The sequence below is a fragment of the Aedes aegypti genome, chromosome 2, assembly GCF_002204515.2.
Source record: "Aedes aegypti strain LVP_AGWG chromosome 2, AaegL5.0 Primary Assembly, whole genome shotgun sequence".
In the NCBI taxonomy this organism is placed as follows: Eukaryota; Metazoa; Arthropoda; class Insecta; order Diptera; family Culicidae; genus Aedes; species Aedes aegypti.
Window position 1 is genome coordinate 429,102,836 of NC_035108.1, and position 21,790 is coordinate 429,124,625.

General features: G+C 39.3%; 1 protein-coding gene across 1 annotated transcript; it reads left to right on the forward strand.

Moving 5' to 3' along the window:
- Positions 1–563: 563 nt before the first annotated feature.
- Positions 564–1,138, forward strand: LOC5573920 (glycine-rich protein). Its single transcript, XM_001654906.2, has 2 exons — positions 564–666; positions 724–1,138. Exons 1-2 carry the CDS (start codon positions 661–663, stop codon positions 1,075–1,077), a joined length of 360 nt encoding a protein of 119 aa, XP_001654956.1. The 5' UTR covers positions 564–660; the 3' UTR covers positions 1,078–1,138.
- The last annotated feature ends 20,652 nt before the right edge of the window (positions 1,139–21,790 follow it).

Here is a 21,790-nt window from a genome sequence, read left to right on the forward strand (position 1 = left end):
CCCAAACTATCACGTTTCGTTACAATTATATATTTTTCACTGCGTTTTCGTTTCCATACACTGTCGAATGAGACACATTGAAACAAATAGGGCAATATTTATCGAACACTCTTGGCGTGGTCACACTTCATGATTTTCACTTCTTCTTCTTCTTCTTTCTGGCGTTACGTCCCAACTGGGACAAAGCCTGCTTCTCAGCTTAGTGTTCTTATGAGGACTTCCACAGTTATTAACTGAGAGCTTTCTATGCCAATTGACCATTTTTGCATGTGTATATCGTGTGGCAGGTACGAAGATACTCTATGCCCTGGGAATCGAGAAAATTTCCTTTACGAAAAGATCCTCGACCAGTGGGATTCGAACCCACGACCCTCAGCATGGTCATGCTGAATAGCTGCGCGTTTACCGCTACGGCTATCTGGGCCCCATGATTTTCACTTATTATATGCTTTTTGCTCGTATATAGCGCTAGGAGCACTAAAGTAGGACAAATTCAATGTTCAGGATAACCATTTCGTTCAAAAATGCAAACTTAAACATTTTCAATTATCGATTGCCATTTCCGGTTCATATTTCTATAAAATGAAATCAAATCTTTGAATGAACATCAGTTAGTTAGAAACATTCTCAGTGTTTAGTTCATCCAAAAATACATTAACAATGAAGGTAGTTACGTAATTGAAAAAATCTGAATTGGCTCTGATTGTATCAAATATCTTACAGATTTTCATTGCCGCCATTGCTCTGGTTCTGGCCATCTGCGCCGAAGCATCCCCTGCTCCATACGCTCATGATGTAGTGGCCTATTCCAACCCATGGCCTCTGAAGACCAGCTCGGTTTGGCCAGCCTACGGTGGACTGTACAGTGGTAAGGTCGCTGTGGTTCCAGAAGTTGCCTACGAAAAGTACGCCTACCCGAACGTGTATGGAAGCTGGCCTGTCTACGGAAAGAACTGGGGATACTCTTCTCCGGTTGTTGCTGTCGGAGCAAAGGTGGTTGACAACGGCCTGTGGAATTACGGAGGATATGGTTATGGACACGGATACGGCGTGGGATATAACAAATACTGGCACTAACTTGAATAGTAATTGGAAAAAGTTTGGAAACAATAAAAACGAAATAATCTTGATTCTTGAATACGGATTTTTCATATTGTACTTCTCAATTTGACGTTAAACTCAAGGATATGACTCAATGTTTAATTTATCATAAAACATTTATTAAAACTCGATTGTTATCATTAAGGTGTTACATGGGGCCTTCCTTAGTCGAGTAGTAAGAGTACGTGGCTACAAATCAAAGCCATGCTGAAAATGTCTGGGTTCGATTCTCGGTCGGTCCAGGATCTTTTCGTAATGGAAATTTCCTTAACTTCTCGGGGCATAGCGTATCATCGTACCTGCCACACGATATACGAATGCAAAAATGGCAGCTCTCAGTTAACAACTATGGAAGTGCTCATTAGAACTGAGCTGAGCTGAGAAGCAGGCTTTGTCCCAGTGAGGACATAATGCCAAAAAAAAGAATAAGAAGAAGAAGCACCAATTAATAACCCGGTTCTCGTAAAAGTTCAAACCTGTACCAAAAGGTTGCTTTAGTTCCATCGATTCAGCGCAATGAAATAACATTACCGCAAACCGCACAACTTGAAAGTGAAACCTGTCGCTTAGCGTTCTGTTGCCACGGTGCTCCCCTGACCGTTATTATCAGAAAAAAAATCTCCATCAAATCTGTGCTCACCAGTCGATTTCTATAGCTAAGCTGCATGTCTGGGCAAAATTTCAAAAAAATCGTAGGGCCCGTTTCGCAGTTACGCCTTTTTTATTGTATAAGTCTACTAATTCAAAGGAAATCTGAGATATTTGAACGGATTTTCATTGGCCGTGATTACCAGAAGAAATATACCATCAAAATTTGGTTCAAAGTTGGTTTGTTTAGTTATTTGTAACCTCTTGGTGGAGTATCAAATGAGAAAATAGGCGAAATTTGAAGTTACGCCCTTTTTGAGGTGTAACCATTGAAAACATTAATTTTAAAAAGAATAATTAGGCATTCTAATACTGTTGAGCATGTTCAAATGTTTTCAATGACACATTGCACTCACATGCCACAAAAGTCTTTCACTATCAACTGATTTTCCATAGGCTCAAGTGCTTTAAGGCATTACGGAGCTGATTTCATCATGTAACCAAATTAGTTCTTGTAGCACAATGTTCTGGATTGGTTGGTGAACCAATGTACTCACGATTCAGATTATTTTAAATGCTACTAATTGCTACCTGTTGTATATCAAATTCGAAGCATACGTCAAGAAGTACTTAAAGAGTTAAGTTTTTCGTAATGGGTAGCAGTGTATGGAATAAAATCAACTACGCAGAAAGCAGTGATTCAAAATGGAAGTATGTCATGCAAAGTTTAGAACATCCGTTATTATTTTGTGTAATTGATTTCAAAATCGTAGCATTTGCAGAGTTTAATATTGACTGTTTGTCTTTGTCAGTTTGAAAAACTTTGTGTAGCTACCAATATATGTTTTTTTTTCGTTTGTAAAGGGCCATAGTAGCTGGTGTGTCATTACTTCACAAGCACAGCTATCAATCAAAAAAATAAAGTTAACATATAAATCTTCAATTTGTGTAGGATTCAAACCATATTATGGTAGGTAGACCGGCAGGTAATCAACAGGGCCACAGAACAATTTACAATTTTCCGGTAACTAAAACTGGAATTTACGTAGAATCCATGAACAACTATATGTTTATCATATTTATTTATTTTTTAAATATACCCCTTAACATTGAGATCCATTAGCCCGAATACCTGAAGAATACACCGTGAGTTCCAGTTCCAAGAATATCATTACTTCGAATTTCATTATCACGGGATAATATCGTTCAAGGTAATAATATATTTGGGACAATAGCATTCATCGTAACAGTGCGTTCAGTGTGATGAAACTCGGGATAAATATATTCCGGGAAATGAAACTCGGAGTTAAGGTTTAGAATATTCTAAAGAGAGTTTTGATACATAAGGAAGATATGTAACATTAAGCTCTGCAAGTGTTATGATTTTGAAATCAATGAAACCAAATAATAACGCATGTTTCTTACTTCTCTTAAGCGTATTTCAAGTACTGATGCTTTCTCTTCGCGAGTTAGCCTGAGAATGAGTTAATTGATGTTTACATTTCTTTCACTATTGTATTTATCGTGGGCTCTTGTTTAATCGAAAAGGCCGGGAAACCCAAAGGAAATATTGTAGATTCGTGCAAAATCTAAATGTAGTAATGTATGCTACAAATGATCACAAAAGTATTGACAGTGGTCTAGAGTTCCATAGTTTACCCAATAGTCCATTACTAAGCGATTGAAGTTCAAGTTCTAGCGCAGTATAATGTTAGCCGGAACAGCCAAAGGGGTGGCTAGTTGGGCTATAACAATATTTTTTGATTAATAAAGCCTATGAAAAATTGATTAATTGTGAAATACTTTGGTGACATGTAGTTGCAATATGTCATTGAAATTATTTGAAAATGCTTATCGGTATTAGAATGCCTAATTAATCTATTTGAAACTAGTGGTCCCGGCAAACTTCGTCTTGCCATCAAGTAGGCTGTTGAAAACGGCTGTGAATCGTCCCATACAAAATGACAGTTCCGTTCACTCTCGTTTTTCCGACTTTCCCGGTGAACATTTTGGAACTTTTATACACACAAACACGTCGGAGTCCTTGACGAACAAAATGGAGAAAAAATCATCCAAATCCGTTGCCCCGTTCGTGAGCCATTTCGTGACATACAAACACCATTCCATTTTTATTTATATAGATTAGTGTTTTCAATGGTTACACCTAAAAAAGGGCGTAACTTCAAATTTCGTCTATTTTCTCTTTCGAAACTCCACCAAGAGGTTACAAATAACTAAATAAACCAACTTTGGAACAAATTTTGATTGTATATTTCTTCTGGTCATCACGGCCAATGAAAATCCGTTCAAATGTCTCAGATTTTCTTTGAATTAGTAGACTTATACAATAAAAACGGCGTAACTGCAAAACGGGCCCTACGATTTTTTTTTTGAAATTTTGCCCAGACATGCAGCTTAGCTATAGAAAATGACTGGTGAGCACAGATTTGATGGAGATTTTTTTCTGATAATAATGGTCAGGGGAGCACCGTGGTTGCCAGAGGACCCGTTGTGTGAGCAGATCACAATCAAGTCCACCACCGCCCGTCAACCATGTCATATTATGTGCACCAAAGAACATACCGCTCCACAGTGGCCGCATGCCGTACAAATGTTGGCCAATAGTGCAAATCTTACTCAAACCTTTAAAAAATCTTTATCCATTAGAAAAAAAAAAACATGATTCTTGAAGGCAATTTGATGGAAATGGTTGCTGAAACACAAAATACTATGCAATATTTGGAACACTTTGAAGTGTAAACGAAAATTAAAAAGTCTAGATTTCCTTCCCAAGCTCAAAAAATTGCAACATTTTTCATGTTATTAATTTTTTTTGCATTCCCAAATGGAAAAATAATAGTAGAATGCGATTCGAAACAAGTTAATAACATAGAATAAGGTCTATTTTTACAAATGAGACTGGTTGAGCTAAATTTGGTTGAGGTTAAGTACAAAAACAGCGATAACAATGCAACAAAATCCACAAAATAGAGTTTAATTTAGGCTAATAATCTACAATATACAGTTGTTAAACATTGAAACACACGCCAAATAATTCGAAGCTTTTGAGAATAGCTATTCAATTTTATAGAAGCCAAAAAAACAACTAGTGAAAAAAATTGTAAAGTACATTTTTTTTAATTTTGGTCGGTTTAGAACCACTGTGCGTTCAATCGATTCCGTGTTGGTACGCACGATCGCATATCTCGCGAATGAGTAACCGCACAGCTGTAGCTAAAGCTTGATTCGACATAGCGGTATGATCATGACATTGACATTGCAGATTTATTATTCTGCGTGGACGGAAACAAGAAACGCACTCTTTGAGCGTTGGCGTCGGTCGGTGACCACGCCTCGATCAGTTGTCTGCTTACGGGTTTTGACCGTACGATCTATCTTTCTTTTTCACAGCGTGAACAAATGTAGTTCATGAACTTGATTGTGTACTGATTGTATGGATTAGTGAGTTTGTAATCATTTGTTGGTAAGTGTTCCAAACCAAATTTAATGTCTGGAGAAGGCTTTTGTTGATTTTTTTCTAGAAATTTCTTCAAATAACGTCGTTAGGGGGTGAGAATGGGTCAAAAAGGGATATGTACGATTTGTTAATTAAATAACTATCGCAATATAACTCCAATTACCTTCAAATTTGGTGTGTATGTTCTTTGATGGTACATTAACAACTGTTCAAAACATTAAAGAAAAATATTTATTCACAGCGGCACCACAAGTGAATGAAAAATGACCCAATCTCACCCCATAGTTTACGTCAAGTTCACATCAATTTCCTTTTTTTCCTCAAATTGCCATGAAGCCTATTCAGTTTCCCCAAAGGTGTACTAAAACAGCGATTATTTTAAACCATCGCAAATAATTAAATTTCGATGGGCCATTCCACGATCAACACATTTTAGGCAGATGTTGACGTCATAATCCCGGTATTTCAGCGATCCAACTCATTTGTACTTCCGTGAGATGTTTCTATAATATAAAAACACTGATGTATAATTGAATTCCAAAAAAAAATCCATTTGATAAAATTTTACGATGTTGCTGCGCACGAAACACAGTTGCTGGTTTGAGAAGTTGTCAAAATGCGTTGCACAGTTATTCAATGCATGGAATCCTCAAGTAGACTTGTTTGATGTTTTAGAGATGCTGTGTTTAGAAAGAATAAACACATCTTAATGAAAAAAGAGAACTATCGGCACCGTAAAATGTTAAAACAGTGGACTTGCCATTTCATTTATTGTCGTTCTTGCTTGACCCAATCTCACTCCCATTTTTAATGTTTTAGACACCGTACCGAAAAAAATGAAATTTTTGGGGAGAAATCAAATAGATTCAGAAAAATACGTGTGAAGTGTAATGTGGAGACTTTCAATCTTCTACTAATATAAAAATAGAGGTTAAAGTACATGCGTAATACTCTGCACAGGAGAAATTTAATGTTATAAATTTTATCTGATTTCAACATAAAAGTTTATTGATGTAGTGAACAAAAACTACTATTTCTCAAAATGTTTATTGTGATGAAATATATGCAATAATATGTTCCCTAACATATGAATTAATAAGTTTAGTAGTATCAGCGTAATTAGCTGAAATATTTTATAAATCATATTTGTCCGTTTTGACTCCCTAGACCCATTGTCACCCCCATCGACGGTACTTAAGGTGAAGATGAATCGATGCTGAAGTTCAAATTTTCAAGAGCACGGATCTGGAGAACAAAACATCCGTTTGAGCTGAAAACCTAATCGATTGGTCATCACCAGCTAGTGACCAATCGATTAAGTTTTCAGCTCAATCGGATGTTTGGTTCTCCAGATCCGTGCTCTTGAAATTTTGAACTTTGGCTTCGATTCATCTTCATCTTAAGAAATTATTTTAGCAGCTACTAAAAAAGATCCTCAAGGAACTTATTGTACAATTCTTCAGATCGAATCGTTAAGGTTCTTATTACAAAATTTCGCAAAAAGAACTCTTCTTAATATCATGATTATAGAATCTATTGCCACCAAAACATTGCACTAAATTCTATCCTTAACTTAACTTAACTTAACTTAAGATCTTTCGCAAGAAACCTAAAATTCTGATAAAAGGCATTTCAAAGTTCGCATAACTTGCTTATAGAGAATATAATTTACCTTCAAGTAAAAGAGCAGCTCAATTCAAACTTTTTCTAAACTAAAAAAAAAAGTTCATGAGTTAGTATTTCGAAAATCAAGTTCCTTCAGTAGCGCAACCAGGATTGAATACTTTGGGGGGGGGGGGGTGTTTGGAAAGTAAAACGGGAGTACAAGTGGAAAATTCGAAAAAGATGAACCAACTTTTGCAAACTTTAGCTGCTCTCGTACACTCCAGTCATAGGTTTTCATATCAACTAATACCGCTAGTTTGAAGGAAGTCTGTTTGAAATTTTGCAGTGGTCGATTTCTCTTCGTCGATTTTCTCTATGTATTACAACACAAAATTCAATCGATTTTTGAAACATTTTACGGTGCAGTACGATGAGTACTCTCAACTGAGTCAAAAAAAGCAATCCAAAACAGTCGCCCGACCAAGTGATAAGCTGAAGAGAAAATCGATTAAGAGAAATCGATCACTGCAGTTACGCCCTTATGATACTGAACGCGAGATTTTTATGAAACATGCTTGTAGTGGACCGAAGCTTCGTGTTATAAAGGTTATTTTTTCTTTCCACATATAAGAATACATTTTACTTTTCAAATAGACACCAGCGGAAGGCAACGATCGGAAATTGGAATACAATTTAGTGCTAGGTACACAACATGTCTGCTTGTATGTTTGAAAACATATCGTTTAAAGCTTGTAATATATTTAACAGTAAACGTGATGAGATTACGTTTCTTTAAAACTTCTCGGGGGCCTATCAATAGAAAAGGCACAGCTTAGAAGAACAAAGTTGTTAATACATCCTACTGCTCCTGTGTTTGACGGAACATATTGTTTTTCAGTAAGTTTGTAAGCAATACAAAAACGACCCCCTAAACCCTTCCCCCTTGGTTGCGCCACTGCGTTCCGTTATACCTGTAGTGCCCTCTTAATCAGTGAAAAAGCATAACTGAATCTAGATTCATACGAAAAGTGAACTTGGAAGTTGACTGCCTAAGTACAATCTGAACTATTAATTGCTTGGGTTGTGTGGTGAAAATGTTTTAATTTTGTCAAAATCTTTCAAAGTTTACTCTAAGATCTCCTTTAGTGATTTAAGAAACTGAGATAGAATATTTTTCCGGAATTTAACTAGCGTTTTTAAATCGAATATTTATCAAAAAAATATTTGTCAACCTAATTTAGAAAACATTTGAGGGTTACCTCTGGAGAAAATTGAAAAAACAATCCGATTTTTGAGAATTTGTGAAATCCTCTAAAAATTTCGTTCAAATTAAGGATTTCAGAAAATCCTCAAGAAATTTCATATAAATTCATATAAGGTGTTTCTTTTAGAACTCCCCATTGAATTTCAACAATAATCCTCAAATAAAACTCACTATTATGTTCTCATTAAATTTCTTGATGGATTTATATAGCATATCCTACTATTAGCAATAATATTTTTTACCAAAGCTGTTCCAGGAGTTCAGAATCAGGTATAATCAGGTATTATTCCTGTGATGTATTCTTGGGCAGTTTGTCCAACAGTTTTTGAAGCAAATATGTATGTAGTAGATAAAAGGCCCATGGGAAATATAAAATAAAATAAAATGTAATGCAAACTTGTCTTTGTAGTTCTTAGCGTGTTTGACTTCCAACCGATCATTATAAGTTCCCCGGAAGAAAGAAAAAAGCTATAGGAAAGGGGAAATGACAAACGGGAGAAATCTGGTTGGGCTAAATTGATCGTTCTTCTCGATGTCACAAAGAGCGTGCCTGGCCGAGTGAGAGAGAGCCGTACTCGGATCGAGAACGAACGACGAGGTTGCGCTAGATGAATGCTTCGGATCGATCGGTTGCCTGGAGTGAGAGTGTGTGATGGGAAAACGAACGAGGAGTCGATGCCGAACTGAGGGTTCGGTTCACCAAATGAAAAAGTTGAATGCGAAAGAGAGCGGGGAAATATTTCGGGGCGTTTGGCTTCGGGTAGCTAGCAGCGTGTGTGATAATGGGTGATGGGAAACGAACGATGGGTCGAGGCCGGACGGAGGGTTCGGCTCGACGAATGGAAAGGTTGAAGGCGAAAGAGATGGGGGATAGTTCGGGACGTTTGGCTTCGTGAGAGCGTAGGTAAGAATGAAAAAAAGTCTTTCGATGAAAAGTCTCTCGGGAGAAGCAAAGAAGCGAACCGACCCGAAGCGGCTTCTGATTGATCTGAGTACAGGTTCGCCGTTGCTGCGGCGGAACGGGTTCTTCATTCTGTTGACAGATGTATGTGCGATTGGACGCGTTTTGATAGTACAAAAACCTTGCTTCGGAGTCCCGAATTGTAGTTTGTTAATTTAACCGGAGATTTATAAGTGAATCGGAATAAAAAAATGGCGAAACGTTACGACAGTGGCGCAGTGGACGCTCCCGTCCGGTAAGTAGTTGTTCTTTGGGGTAAGAGAACAAATATCGAAAAACAAAGCGATTAGTGAAATCACGTTTGTCAAACAAAATGGCGGAACAGTCTTCCACCACGTGGAGTGGAATTGAAACTTTTTTTCAATTGTTGCCGGCTGGGGAACGGAGAAAAGTTTATCGAATTGAGGGAAGGAGTGAGAAAATTAAATTAATTACCAGGTATCAGAGCGGCTTGCAGCTTAGTTTTATTTTATTCAGTGGTTAAAAATGCAAAAAGGGAATGTGATATACGGACGGACAAGTGATAGAAAGGAAGACGATTGCTTTACATTTCCGAATGTTTCACGGTTAAGTTTCCATAAGTTTAAAATCATTGTAGCTAAAGAAACTGAAAAAAAGTGAGATAAACAGTGTAAAATTAAAGCCAAAAATGGCGTATCGGATCTGTTAGTTTTGGTTTTTTAAACACGTGGTAAAGAAAGAAATAATGGAAGAAGCGAGAGGACTTCTTGCCAAAGTAATGGAGCGAGAGGACTCCAACTGAAAAAAAAAAGAGCGAGAGGTCTCTTGAAGTGGAAACAGAAATTATCGGACAAAGAAAAGGAGCCAAAAATGGCGTATCGGATCTGTTAGTTTCAATTTTTTAAACACGTGGTAAAGAAAGAAGTAATGGAAGAAGCGAGAGGACTTCTTACCAAAGTAATGGAGCGAGAGGACTCCAACTGAAAAAAAAGCGAGAGGTCTCTTGAAGTGGAAACAGAAATTATCGGACAAAGAAAAGGAGCGAGAGGACTCCTAATGGAAATATGAAAGAGAGAAAACAAAAGTTCGTATGATAATAATAAGAATCAAAATAAGAAGCGCAGAAAACTCTAAAAAAAAAAAACGTAATTAAAAAAAAAAAAAAAAAAAACGAAGAGGCGCAATGAACCAATGGTAAAGAATTTTTTTTCTGATTTTTTACAGGAAAATGAAAAAGAAGGAAGCGAAAATCGACATGATTATGAAAGAGTTGGCAGAGGAAAAGTCTGCTAGGGTGGAGTTGAGCAAACAGTTGGAGAAAGCAAATGAAACGATCATGGCATTGCAGACGAGTTTGAGAACCCCTCGGAGTGAAAGTGTCGATACCGTAGTGTTCTCAGGAAATGCGGGTCCTTCAAGCACTCAGCACAATGGAAATGAGACTGGAGTTGAAATGTCACGATTCATGACGTCAGTGAATCAAATGTCTATTTCCTCCATTAACGTGCCTGAGTGCAAACCTTCTGTCGTGGGTGAGCAGATTGGACGGCGAGATTACGAAGCATGGATTGATCTACTGAAGGATTCGATGAAGTTGGCAGGAGTTGAGGACGAGCCGACTAAATTTATCATCCTTAAGGTGAAGTCTGGTCCAATGCTTTTGGACATCTTCAAGTCTACGAAGTCAACCCCGGAAGGACCCGACGAAGTGGAATTCCCGTATTCAAACGCTTTGTTCAGACTAAAGACATATTTCGGGTCAGCGTCGGATGTTATGCTGCAACGGCGTAAGCTAGCGCTGATGATCCAGGCACCGGAAGAATCGGACCTTGCGTTCATTATGAGAGCCGGCTCGATTGCCCGTCTTTGTGATTTCAGAGAAGGCAAAGAGTTCGAAGAAATCGTTAGCGCAGTAGCCACCCATGCGAGGAACAAAGATGTGCGGGTTGTCGCTTTGAAGATGTTGAACAAGCAAGGATCATTTACGGAACTGGTCGACGCGGTGCGCGAAATCGAGGCAGTGGCGATGAACGAACAATTCTACTGTTTGCGTCATAACAAGCCAGAAGAAGCAACGGTGGCAGCGGTTACTGCAGGCTTTCCCAAGGAAGGATCATCGCGTCGCAATTTGAACTATCGTACGACATCGCGTGGAAGATTTGGGCAGCATTCAGCGGGCCACTCCCGATTCCAAAATCGATCACTGGACACAAGAGGGTATGGCAATTTTCGTGACAAGGCGGCTTACCGTTGTTTCAGATGTGACAGCGTGTACCACAAAGCTGAGACCTGTTTCGCAATCGATAAAGTTTGCCTGAAGTGTGGCCGTAAAGGCCATATTCAAAGAGCTTGTCGGGCGTCGTTCAAAACGGAAAATCATCGTCACCTGGTGAAAGAGGAGCCTACCGCAAAGCCTGCTGAGGTGGCAGCAATTGAGGTTGAAGCAACAGCGAAAGCAGAAGAGCAAATGGAAGAGAAAAACGTAGGTGTTGATGGTTTTCATTAAAGTAATTACGTTGATAACGATGATTTACGTTGGAAATCTTGAATTTTTCGTTTGTCAATAAAGTTGAATTCGATTGACATTTATCTAACTTGAATTTTGGCTTATTTTTCCATCAAGAATGCCTTAGTACATCAATGCTTTTAGCTTTGGAAGGAGTCTACTCATAAAATTTAATGAATGCTTGTCACATTCATTGATGTTTGAGTGGATACTGTTCCAAAGAGTATGGATTTAAAATTACTCAGAGAAATGGGCGCTAGCCACATCCATTTATCTGTGCATAGATTTTTCTATTGAATTTCTGCTAAATAAAATATGACAATGATTTTAGATGTAATTTTATATGGAATGGATTGTAGTTGTATTTAGATTGAATTTTCCTTGCAATTTAATTGGATTTAAATTGTAATGGGAACAAATTTGAATTTGATTTGGACTGATTGTGATGATTCAAGCATGCCCTAGTACATCAATGTTAAAAGCGATATATCTAATAAGATTTCCTTTCAATAAATTTTATAAATATTTTGTTACAGTTGCATATTGCAACGTTTACGGCAGCAAGAGCATCAATAGACGAAGGTATCGTAAAAGCAACAGTGGCAGGATTAGAATGTGAGTTCCTTATTGATTCCGGGGCACAAGTGAACACGATAACGGAGCATCAATTTGTCAAATTATGCACTGACGATAGATACAGGAAAGGTCTATTCAATAGGCAAACGAGTACCGATCGTCCTTTGAAGGCATATGCGACTGCTGGGGAGATACCTGTTCTATCCACATTTGAAGCCTTTTTGCATATTTCCGACAATCGACCAACTCTTCTCGAAAAATTCTATGTGGTCAAGGAGTGCAGATCATTGTTAGGCAGAGCCACAGCGACAAGATACAATGTTTTGTTGCTAGGATTACAAGTTCCGGTGAGCTCAGGAAAATATGTAGCGCACTCCTGGTATGAATCTAATGACATTTCGGCAGTGATGGTAGACGAAATCTTTCCAAAATTCAATATCCCTCCTGTACTCATTAGTTATGACAGGACGCGGCCTCCATGTCGCAACATATTCATGAACATTCCAATAGCTGTTAAGCCGATTGTCGAGAAAAGACTCCAGCAACTTCTCGCAGCGGGAATTATTGAGTATGTAACAGATGATATGGACAACTCGTTTTGCTCGTCAATTCTAGCAATCCCTAAAGGAAAGAACGATATAAGGCTAGTTATAGATCTTAGAGGTCCGAACAGTTATATTCAAAGATCTCCTTTTGCTATGCCTAGCTTGGAAAAAATATTAGCTGAGATAGACGGCGCACAGTGGTTCTCGACCATAGACCTGACTAACGCGTACTTCCACATCGAGCTTGATGAGAAATGTCGCCATCTCACTAACTTCTGTACCGAATTTGGGATGTTTCGCTGCGTCAGGCTACCCTTCGGTCTGTGTAACGCGCCGGATATTTTCCAGGAAGTCCTGCAGAGGAAAATTCTCGGTGGCTGTCGCGGCGTCAAGAATTATTTAGACGATATCTTCGTTTTCGGAAAAACCCCCGAGGAACACGATGAAAATCTTAAAGAAGTGATGGCCCGCCTTCGAGATCACAATGTTAAAATTAATGAATCCAAATGTGTGTTCAAGAGCCAATCAGTTAAGTTTATTGGATTTAAGATCACTCCACAAGGGTGGCAAATTGAGGAGGAAAAGATGCGAGCTATTGAGGAATTCAGAACACCAGAAACTGTCGCAGAGGTTAAGAGTTTTTTGGGTTTGGTGACATTTGTTGACAAATTCGTACCACATCGAGCAACACGAACCGAAAAACTACGAGCTTTAGCAAATGCAGAAACCTTTTATTGGTCCGAGCTAGAAGAGCAAGAGTTCAGTGCATTCAAGAAGGAGGCTGTTAAAATGATTAAGACACTGGGATACTTTAACGCATTGGATAGGACGGAGATATTTGTCGACGCTTCAGCAGTTGGTCTCGGAGCTGTCTTAGTACAGTTCAATGACAAGGGAACACCAAGGATCATTGCCTGTGCGTCCAAAGCTTTGACAGCAACAGAGCAACGATACCCACAAACACACCGTGAAGCTCTGGCTGTAGTATGGGGTGTCGAGCGCTTTGCTTATTATTTGTCGAGCAAATCGTTCGTTATTAGAACTGATGCCGAAGCGAACCAGTTTATATTCGGGGGAAAGCACCGAATCGGTAAGCGAGCTATATCCCGCGCCGAAGCGTGGGCTCTGCGGTTACAGCCGTTTGATTTTTCTATTCAGCGTGTCCCAGGTGAATTGCTGGCTATTTCCAAATTTAATCATAAGGTTATAATGTATCTATATTCTATTCAGGGAGAGATAATGTGGCAGATGTACTCTCCAGGCTATTTAAGATGTCTAAGGAGGCTGAACCGTTTGAAGACAGTTGTGAGGACCATGTATTATTTGCTTTAGATACCGGAAGTATGGACATATCGCTGGGAGAGATAGAGAAGGCTGCTGAAACGGACGAAGAATTGAAACAAGTGGTAGAAGCTCTGGCGCTTGATTTGTGGCCTGCACATTTAAGGAAATACGAAGCTCAGAAAAAATATTTGCATAACATTGGGTTGTTGATTTGCAAAGATGATAAAATTGTTCTTCCTAGTTCCTTGCGCAGAAGAGCTATGAAATCGGCGCACGGGGGACACGTAGGAGAGGTTTCCATGAAAAGAATCATGCGTGAGTTCTTTTGGTGGCCGCGCATGGCTTCCGAAACGGAACAGTTTGTCAAAGATTGTCAAACGTGCTGTATGCTGTCTAGGAAAAATGCCCCCCTGCCAATATCTTCTCGTGACCTTCCCGAAGGCCCTTGGGAGATAGTTCAAACGGACTTCCTTTCAATTCCGGGTTATGGGTCAGGGGATTTCTTGACGGTAGTAGACACTTATTCTCGCTACCTCTCAGTGATTGAGATGAAGCGGAAAACGGCGGATGCAACTAATGCAGCACTTTGTGAGATCTTTAAGGTCTGGGGATGTCCACGCATTTTGCAGAGCGACAACGGCCCGCCATTCAACAGTACGACATTTTGTTCCTACTGGGAAAATAAAGGAGTGAAAGTCCGGAAGTCGATTCCTTTGAGCCCACAATCGAATGGGCTCATAGAACGTCAGAACCAGTCTTTAATCAAAGCTGTTTCTGCTTCAACGATAGATGGATCAAATTGGCGTAATAGTTTGGAAACATTTGTCCACAATCACAATACGCTGATTCCGCATGCGAGGTTGAGAGTCACGCCTTTTGAGCTCCTAGTCGGATTCAAGTATCGTGGTCAATTCCCGAGTCTTTGGAATGAATTTCACCCTAAAGAATTAGATCGAGAAAACGTTCGGGAACTAGATGCGGAAGCTAAACTATACAGCAAACAATACGCAGATGCAGTACGGGGTGCAAAGGAGAGCAGTATTAAGGTAGGAGACGTTGTGCTTGTAAGCCAGCAGAAGAAATGTAAAAGCGACCCGACGTTTTCCTCGGAACGATTCACTGTAGTCACTCGAACTGGGGCTAAGATAGTTATTATGAGCAGTAATGGAGTACAATACGCTAGGAACGTCCAGGACGTAAAATTGGCTCCACCGGAAGAAAGTTTGAACTTGTCGGCCCACGAGTTGATCTCAGACGAAGATACTAGTAGAATAGTGCACAATTCAGGAAATCGACAGCAAGAGCTTCAGATATGTCTTCCTTCTGACAGTAACCAGGAATTGGAGAGGATCACACTTCGTGAGCGCGCCAAGTTAAAAAGACCGGTGCGACTAAATGATAACTTTGTGTATCGAATTTACCAGTAATACATTCTATAAGCAATTCCTACAAATACATATAAAAAGATGATTAGTAGAGTTTAAGGAATAAAGGATAACTTTGGAACAAATCAAACAAGATAGAGTAAGCTTGGAGTACAGCAGAAGGATATTGTAGTAGATAAAAGGCCCATGGGAAATATAAAATAAAATAAAATGTAATGCAAACTTGTCTTTGTAGTTCTTAGCGTGTTTGACTTCCAACCGATCATTATAAGTTCCCCGGAAGAAAGAAAAAAGCTATAGGAAAGGGGAAATGACAAACGGGAGAAATCTGGTTGGGCTAAATTGATCGTTCTTCTCGATGTCACAAAGAGCGTGCCTGGCCGAGTGAGAGAGAGCCGTACTCGGATCGAGAACGAACGACGAGGTTGCGCTAGATGAATGCTTCGGATCGATCGGTTGCCTGGAGTGAGAGTGTGTGATGGGAAAACGAACGAGGAGTCGATGCCGAACTGAGGGTTCGGTTCACCAAATGAAAAAGTTGAATGCGAAAGAGAGCGGGGAAATATTTCGGGGCGTTTGGCTTCGGGTAGCTAGCAGCGTGTGTGACGGTGAGGCCATAGTAACGCGTCTGCGTCCGCGAACGCGATGCGATCAAAGGATTTCCTGTTGTTGATATTCTGCTTTGCGGGATCGCACACGCGGACGCGTCGCTCGACGCGTTTACTATGGCAGCGCCCTGATAATGGGTGATGGGAAACGAACGATGGGTCGAGGCCGGACGGAGGGTTCGGCTCGACGAATGGAAAGGTTGAAGGCGAAAGAGATGGGGGATAGTTCGGGACGTTTGGCTTCGTGAGAGCGTAGGTAAGAATGAAAAAAAGTCTTTCGATGAAAAGTCTCTCGGGAGAAGCAAAGAAGCGAACCGACCCGAAGCGGCTTCTGATTGATCTGAGTACAGGTTCGCCGTTGCTGCGGCGGAACGGGTTCTTCATTCTGTTGACAGATGTATGTGCGATTGGACGCGTTTTGATAGTACAAAAACCTTGCTTCGGAGTCCCGAATTGTAGTTTGTTAATTTAACCGGAGATTTATAAGTGAATCGGAATAAAAAAAAATGGCGAAACGTTACGACAATGTACTCAATTCAAAGTTTTTTTTTCCATTTTAAAGTTTTCCTGTTAACTCTATAACATTTTTGCATCACTCATTGCATTTCAACTAGAAATAGAACAAAAGATTCACATTTAGACTTTGTCCAGTATTGGGTGCTGTCCGGTACTGGGGGATCTCCTCCCACTTTACAAAATACTTCAGGGGTTCTTCCAAAGCTTTCATCAGGAGATTCTCAAGAAATCATTTCCGCTATACTCCAAATTGGTCTTGTTGGGGATTTATGGCTGGAAAGCTTTGTAAGTTTGTTAGATATTAGATAAACCGTCTTATACCAAACTCTGCCTATTTCAGTATATTTAAAAAAAGCTCTAGGTTGTTGTTAGTTGTTGACATCAATTAAGTTGACTAAAGACTGGACTGGAAATTGAGTTTATATACAGTTGTTGCTTATGATGATTATCACCTTTTGCTCTCCAGTTTTCAAAATGCGTCCAAGTAAGAGGAGCAACGTGTCAAAATTTTGCTCGCGCAGCAAGAGAATCCGACGCTCTCGCACGAAACTTATGTGAAGACGGATTTCAAGCAGCTTCCGGGACAGGAGTTTTACAACGCATCAGGAAAATGGAAGATGACCGAACCATAAAACTATTGAAATTCTCGAAAAAAAATACCTCGTCTAGCCGAAACGAAACGTGTGTTCTAAAGAGTGACATTTGCATAACTACGGGAACCATCAATCAAGAGTTCTACGTCTAGGAAAACCTCGATAAGCGGCTGCTACCATTCCTGAAGTTACATAACAGACCTTTGCTGTTCTGGCCAGGCTTGGCGAGCTGACCCTATGAGAAAAAGAGTGGTACGAAACGAATAAAATGGTTTAGGTGCCCAAAGACAATAACCCTCCTAACACCTCAGAACTCCGCCCTATCGAACGGTATGGGGCCTTGGTCAGATATAATTTTAAAAAGACTCATAAATCCATGGACCGAGTTTAAATCAAACTGAAGTTCGACGGCGAATAAAGCCGATGAGACCACTGGCGCAAAATTTTATGGAAAGGGTTAACCTGAAGGCACGGCAGTTCGAGTTTGGCAAATCAAAGTGAAATACGATTATTTTTAATATATGAATTAAGGTACAGTCACCCGACAGTTATGGATAGCACACAGATATGGATCAGAGTTGTATTAAAATGGGAATATCTAATCAAATAAAGTTGCAATCACGCAGAACACATAATGCCTACGTGAACCTTACATCTGTGCAGCATCGCAATCAATTATAATATGTTTATGCATATTTTTCTCCGTTCGTAGAAAATAAAATGCCAACCGTATTCCCAGAAGCGTTGATTCATAATTGTGGGGCATTGAATACCATACCACAGTTATGAATCAATGACAAGACGATTCCGAAACAAACGCCAAAACGTATGCTTTAGTTAGCATGCCATTCGTTTACCTCACAGATAAATTGCTTTTATAGTGTTTTGATCCATAATATGAGTCGATTTGATCCATAATGAGGATCCTCCTCTCTCACTGATCCTCATCTGTGGGGTGGACATCGTCTGAAATTTCTTTCGAAATCGACACTTTTTTGTTAATAATCGGGTATTTTAAGGTGTATAATAAACGAAATCAGTAACTTATATCAAAATAATGTCACCAGTGCACAGTGGATGGAAACGCAAAAAAAACACGATCATCACGAACTTTAATAACTTCTGGCACATTATACGGATTGAAAAACGGTCAAATTATTAAAATATTATTGTTAATATGTTGTACGACATCCATTGCTAATAATTTGGAGCCACCGGACAAAAAAGCCTAGAAACAATGGCTTGAGACAATCTTTGAGAAAGATGTAAAATACATTGAAACGTCGAACTTTGAATTTCAAACGGGTTTTGATTTGTACTGCATTGCTGTAAAAAAACAATGTGTTGGATTCATAACATAACCATGAACAGCAATGATGATGCTTCCTATGATAACTGGTTACCTTCATTTACCCATACTTCAATGCGTTTGTTAGAAGCCATATCTTAGAACAACGCAGAGGTTATACTTACTAAGGTGATTCAAAAAACCGTTTTTGCTCCACACTACTCATTCAAATCTAAATCCAATTCTGAGTGCCCACCATCCCCCCCCCAAATTTGAGCTCATTTGGATTAAAATTAGGACTGCACAAGGCCTTCAAAGTTTGTATGGGAATAACTATGGAAAAATCAATCAATTCATTCAATCGATCATAGTATTTGCCCAAATGCGCTCTTCAGAGATAATTCTCTTCTTGAGATAATTCTTCAAAAGTGCTCATATATCCTATGTCCAGGCAACATTGCTGCATCTAGCGTAAAAGATAGCACACACAAATTATGGCTACTATGTTTTACTGCATATACACTACCCACCATAAGTATGGAATCGCATCATTTAGTATTGCAACACCCCAGATGAATATTGCAGCACCCAGAAAAGTTTAGCATCACCCGGAAACTATAACACTAATAACGCAATATCTTGGAAACCTTGCTTTCTAGAAAGCTGCGATCTTCAGCAAAGTTGTTCAGAAGCCTTACGGCGTTCATCAGCTGAAATTTTTAATGCACCATTTGGCCGCTACGTGGCGCTAGTGTGCATGTAATTTGGTCATATTCTAGCAGGCTGTAGCTCATGATCCTGACCACTTTGAATGTTCGTGTCTTCAGCAAAGTTGTTCAGAAGCTTAAGAGCAATGTGAGGCAGCACTGATTGGTTAGCAATTTTGCCGCTACGTTGCGCTAGTGTGCATGTAAATTGGTCATATTGTAGACGGATCTAGCTCATAAACCTGATCACTCAGAATGTTCGTGTCTTCAGCAAAGTTGGTCAGAGGCTTACCCAGTAAACACAAACTCGTATACGATAGCGCATAAGAGTACAAATGTGGAGGCGATATACGTACATGCGCCATAAGGCTGCATGCAAGATGTACGTATATCGCCTCCACATTTGTACTCTTATATCCCATCATATACGATCGTGTGTTTACTGGGTAAGAGCAATGTGAGGCAGCACTGATTGGTTAGCAATTTTGCCGCAACAACAGCTTTGGTGAAGACACGAACTTTCTAAGTGATCAGGTTCATGAGCTAGAGCCGTCTAAAATATGACCAATTTACATGCACACTAGCGCCACGTAGTTGCAAAATTGCTAACCAATCAGTGCTGCCTCACATTGCTTTTGAGCTTCTGAACAACTTTGCTGAAGACACGAACATTCTAAGTGATCAGGTTCATGAGCTAGAGCCTGCTAGAATATGACCAAATTACATTCACACTAGCGCCACGTAGCGGCGAAATGGTGCATTAAAAATTTCAGCTGATGAACGCCGTAAGGCTTCTGAGCAACTTTGCTGAAGACCGCATCTTTCTAGAAAGCAAGGTTCCAAAATTTTGCGTCATTAGTGTAATATTTTACGGGTGATGCTAAACCAGTGGTCACCAAACTGCGGCCCGCGGGCCGCATGCGGCCCTCGAGAGAGTTTTGTGCGGCCCGCGAATGGATTTCGAATATTAATGTGATGCGGCCCGCTTGTTATCCATAATATTTATTCATGCTGATGTTTAATTCTTTGCTCTTGCAACTTTGTCATTATGCAACAGTCATTGAAATCATGTAAAATGTTTCTGCGTTTATCCATCTTCATGGCATAATGAATAATATAAAATTGACTTTGACTCATTCAAAGGTTCAAAATTTCTGACAAAACTAAATTTTATTAGAATATTAACCCGTTAACGCCCAAGGTATCTCACAATTGGAATTCAGCTCCGTTTTTGTTACTCATAGTCGTATTCCCATAAATTAAACCTTATTTCACCAAAAAATTTCAAGTCTATGGTGGGGATCCAAAAAAAGTCTTGAAAGTGTGTCGTCCATATCTAGCTGTTCTATTAGTTTATTTTCGAGATAAATCAAATATAATTTCATGCAGTTTGACCCATTACAATGTAAACAAGTCGGAAAAAACTGTTGGTGAGGGGTAATTCATAAATTACGTCACGTACAGAAGAGGAAGGAGGGGGTTACAATGAAACGTGACTACTCATATAAAAATTGGAATCCATACAAAAAGTGTGATACAGAGGAAAATTGAGGAGGATGAATATGGCAAAACTTTGCGTGACGTAATTTATGAAGGTACCCTGATAAAGAAATTGCAACATAAAGAATAAAAATTTCAGAGGCGAAAGGTGCATGCCAGAACTAAATCATTTAGTGACTTCAATTCAATTTTCTGCTCTACCACGTAAGTAAGATTCAGACATACATACATTTCCATACATGTACATGTAAAATAATGCACACTTAAGCCATTTATACCAAAAACAAAATAAAATTTTACATCAAATAATTTGATTTAGGAAAAAAACCTACAGATGTTTCAGACTAGTTTTCAAAAAGATTATATAAAACTTGCCAGCTGATAATGGAAACATAACTATCAAAATATTTTTTCTGGTTCAAGTTATTAGTATACAATGTGACTCTGATCTGACAGTGATCGAAATTTATATTTGGCAATATCAGAATTTCGTTAGTGCTGATCAAAAGTTAGTCCTTCATTCCAATGACAGTCAAATATTGGACTCCAACTATCACATGCTTTACAGATGTGAATATTTGAAGCCAACATTATTCGGCTATAACGTTCAAGTTATTGCATCACTGATGCATATAGTCTTATTCACCGATAGAACCGAACCCACGCGGTACAAGATTTTTGACACTAGAGCTGGCCAGAATACCTGGGGAGCATACGGAAGCGTGCCCGCTCAAATGTCGCAATTCTTGGCCCGAGTGAGTTCAGCAAGGAAGGCTCTTTACTGCTACCTCAACGCGTCGCTGGTTCTAAAAGGTAAACAGCCATACAAAACAACTACCAAACAAGGGCGAAAGCGTAATCAATTTTCTCGAAAACATTCATTTTGGGAATTAAGTAGAATTTTCTGATTTAATTGGCAACAACGCACTGCAGTAGCGCATAGTAAATAACTGCTTGCAAACAATATCTTTCAAGCGCATTTATTACCTGTAATTTTGCGAATAATAATTTTTACTTTTCCACGTTTAAGTCATAAAACTGGTTCTGGACTTAGGTTGACGGCTGTTCAATTTTACTCTCATTTGACAGCCGCCCTTCACCATTGGAGTTCAGTTCATGGATGGATAAGTCAATTTGTCGGTTTTTTCGTTCTTCACTCCCTACAAAAGATCAAAGGATCTAAATGGTGTCAAGGTTCATCTAAAAATGTAAGGAGCATTGCATCCGAAATAAGCGATTGTTGCTCGAATCGATAGTAAGTATCCATTGTTTTGATCTAGGCAGACCAATTTCTTATAGGTTGTTTCCTTGATGTTTCGCACGT